This window comes from Myotis myotis, unplaced genomic scaffold, assembly GCF_014108235.1.
Source record: "Myotis myotis isolate mMyoMyo1 unplaced genomic scaffold, mMyoMyo1.p scaffold_m19_p_42, whole genome shotgun sequence".
Taxonomy (NCBI): domain Eukaryota; kingdom Metazoa; phylum Chordata; class Mammalia; order Chiroptera; family Vespertilionidae; genus Myotis; species Myotis myotis.
This window is the reverse complement of record NW_023416349.1, coordinates 1065475-1068283: the sequence shown is the minus strand read 5'-3', so window position 1 is coordinate 1068283 and position 2809 is coordinate 1065475. Positions and strand designations below refer to the sequence as shown.

General features: G+C 49.1%; 1 protein-coding gene across 1 annotated transcript; it reads right to left on the bottom strand.

The window, feature by feature from the left end:
- Positions 1–799: 799 nt before the first annotated feature.
- LOC118655196 (leukocyte immunoglobulin-like receptor subfamily A member 6) lies at positions 800–2767 on the bottom strand. Its single transcript, XM_036306736.1, has 3 exons — positions 2737–2767; positions 2279–2566; positions 800–1227 (listed from the first exon to the last, which is right to left on the bottom strand). The coding sequence occupies exons 2-3, from the start codon at positions 2373–2375 to the stop codon at positions 845–847; spliced, it is 480 nt and encodes a 159-aa protein (XP_036162629.1). The 5' UTR covers positions 2376–2566; positions 2737–2767; the 3' UTR covers positions 800–844.
- Between the last annotated feature and the right edge of the window lie 42 nt (positions 2768–2809).

The following is a 2809-nucleotide window of genomic DNA, read 5'->3' as shown; positions in this document are numbered from 1 at the left end:
ACCAGGCACCTTACCATTAGCTTCCTCACTGCCAAGCTCCATGGGCCTTTGCTTTACCTCCATGACTTGATACCTAAGCCCTTTCTTATAGGACTTACTTCTACCTCTGGAATTTACCCAATAAATGGTCTCTTACACTAAAAAAAAAAAAAAAAAAAAAAAAAAAAGACTACCCATGAGAACGGCGGGGTTCTGTGGGATCAGAATTGTCAGCAGCTGCTGCAAATGGGGATGAAATGGGGATGTTATGTTTTATCTGTGCTCAAATTCCTGCCTGGTCTGATTAGGGGTGAGGACCTCATAGCTTTTGTGGAAGCTGATGGGGTGGACACGGCTTCCCACCAGTCACTGCTCCAAGTGGACAGTGTCATCTTCAGAAGGGGATGTGAGGATGGACCAGCTTCCTCACCTCTGACCATCAGTTGCAATGGGTCGCTGGGGTGAGACCACATAGAGGAGTTTTTGTTGAAGCCACCGTAGCATCTGTAGGTCCCTGCCTGAGTGGAGGTGACACTGTCCATGTAGAAGGTGATCAGGAGTCCATTGTCCTGGACTGTGTAGCTTTGTCTGTGGGTGAACTGAGGTGCACCATCTTTGGTGAGAATAAAAGAATCAAACTTCATTCTGGAGAAACACTGTAACGTCACATTGTCTCCTGGAGCCACCACCCTGCCACTCATGCTTGAGAGCGAGGGTTTGTCATAAGATCCTGAGAAAGAAGTAAGTTGTTGATAAAGGGGAGGCCACGTCCCTTCCTGTCCCCAGCAGCAGATGTGCCTCTGGCTTCTATCCCCTCTGTGTCCCACCTGAGGGAATGTGTCTCTGCATCATCCCTGATGCCTTCCTAGAGGTAGAGGCTTTGCTGCTTCCTGCTCCGTATCTTAGAGCCTGGTTCTCCCTCTGCAAAGAGGTCCCTCCCGGCTTTGCTGCCTGGGTCCCACTCACCCGTCATCACCAGATCCAGGTTGCCGCTGGGCGGGGACCACACTCCTCTCTCGTAGGAACAGTGGTACAGTCCTGTCCAGTTTGCTTTCATCTCTTGGATAGAGAAAGTGTTAGGTTTCCCAGCCACCAGCAATTTGCGTTCTTCCCTAGGCTCGAGTCCTTCCACTTTATATATCTTGTAGGCTTCAGCGTCCGGAGGCCCTTGGCACAGGATGGTCACTGGTTCATTATATAAAACCATGGGTCCAGGTAGAGCTTTCATAACAGGTGCGGTGAGACCAACTAGAAAAACAGGTAATAAATTTACAGGTGTAATTGTTTCTCATGCCACCCGCCACTTCCTCTCCTCTTAGCCAGAATTCTAAATGTCAAGACTCCTCTTCCTAGCCCCTAAGAGAACTGATATCTGGCCAAACCCTACTCCATCCATGAACATTATGAGGATACTCAGCATTCTGAGCCTGAGTGCTCTGGGCTGGATACAACCCTGGAAGGAAACATTGGGTGAGAACAGCTAAGGCTTTTAGAAATATTTAAATTGTCAATTACAGTTTACATTCACTATCACTTGGTATTATTTTCAGGTGTACAACCTAGTGGTTAGATAATCACATGCTTCAAAAAGTGTTTCCCCTGGCCATATCTAGGAGGCCTGCATGGTGTGTGTGGGTGGGGTGCTTGTGTCTTTTGTGGAAGCAGATGGTTTTGCCAAGGGTTTCCCACCACACTCTTCTCTTTCTTCCAGTCACTCCCTAAGTGGACAGTGTCATCTCCAGAAGGGGACATGGGGATGGAGGGCCTTCCTCACCTCTGACCACCAGCTGCAGTGGGTCACTGGGGTGAGACCACACATAGGGGTCTTTGCTGAAGGCACCGTAGCAACTGTAGGTCCCTGCCTGTGTGGACATGAAATGGTCCATGTGGAAGGTGGTCTGCTGTCCATTGTCCTGGACTGTGGAGCTTTGTGTCTGAGTGGTGAGAAGTGCATCTTCTTTGCTGAGAATAAATATATGAAACGTGGTGTTGGAGAAACACTGTAACTTCACATTGTCTCCTGTGCCACTCATGCTGGAGAGTGAGGGTTTGTCATAAGATCCAGATAAAGAAGGAAGTTGTTGATAAAGGGCAGGCCACGTCCCTTCCTGTCCCCAGCAGCAGATGTGCCTCTGGCTTCTATCCCCTCCGTGTCCCGCCCTGAGGGAACGTGTCTCGGCATCATCCCTGATGCCTTCCTAGAGGTAGAGGCTTTGCTGCTTCCTGCTCCGTATCTCAGAGCCTGGTTCTCCCTCTGCAAAATGGTCCCGCCCAGCCCTGTTGCCTGGGTCCCACTCACCCATTGTCATCACCAGTTGCAGGGGGTTGCTGAGGGGGGACCAGAATCCTGCTCCCATATAGGAACAGCGGTACAGTCCTATATTGTCCCACTTCATCTTTTGGATATATAAAGTGTTGGTCCTACCAGCCACCAGGAATTTACTTCCATTCCTAGGCTCAGGTTCTATCTTTTTGTATATCTTGTAGGCTTCAGCGTAGGGAGGCCCTTGGCATCGGATGGTCACTGGTTCATTATATTGAACCTCGGATCCAGGCTGAGCTGTGATAACAGGTTTGCGATGCTGTGCTAGAAAAACAGGTAATAAATTTACAGCTGTATCTGTTTCTCATGCCATCCTCCACGTCCTCATCTTTATAGCCTCGAGTTTAAATGCCAAGACCCCACTTGTCAGCCCCCAAGAGAGCTGATATCTGGCCAAACTCTATTCAATCCTTAAACATTAAAAGGATACTCACCGATCGCAGCCTGAGTGCTCTGGGTGAGATACAATCCTGGAGGGAAACATGGGTGAGAACAACTCAGTCTTTA

Bases quoted from the DNA above. Each gene is read 5' to 3' on its own strand.
- LOC118655196 (XM_036306736.1), bottom strand. From the start codon at position 2,375: ATGAAGTGGGACAATATAGGACTGTACCGCTGTTCCTATATGGGAGCA. The intron at 1,228-2,278 runs GTGAGTGGGACC...CTGTTTTTCTAG, and splicing joins GCAACTGGTGATGACAATGG to TTGGTCTCACCGCACCTGTT.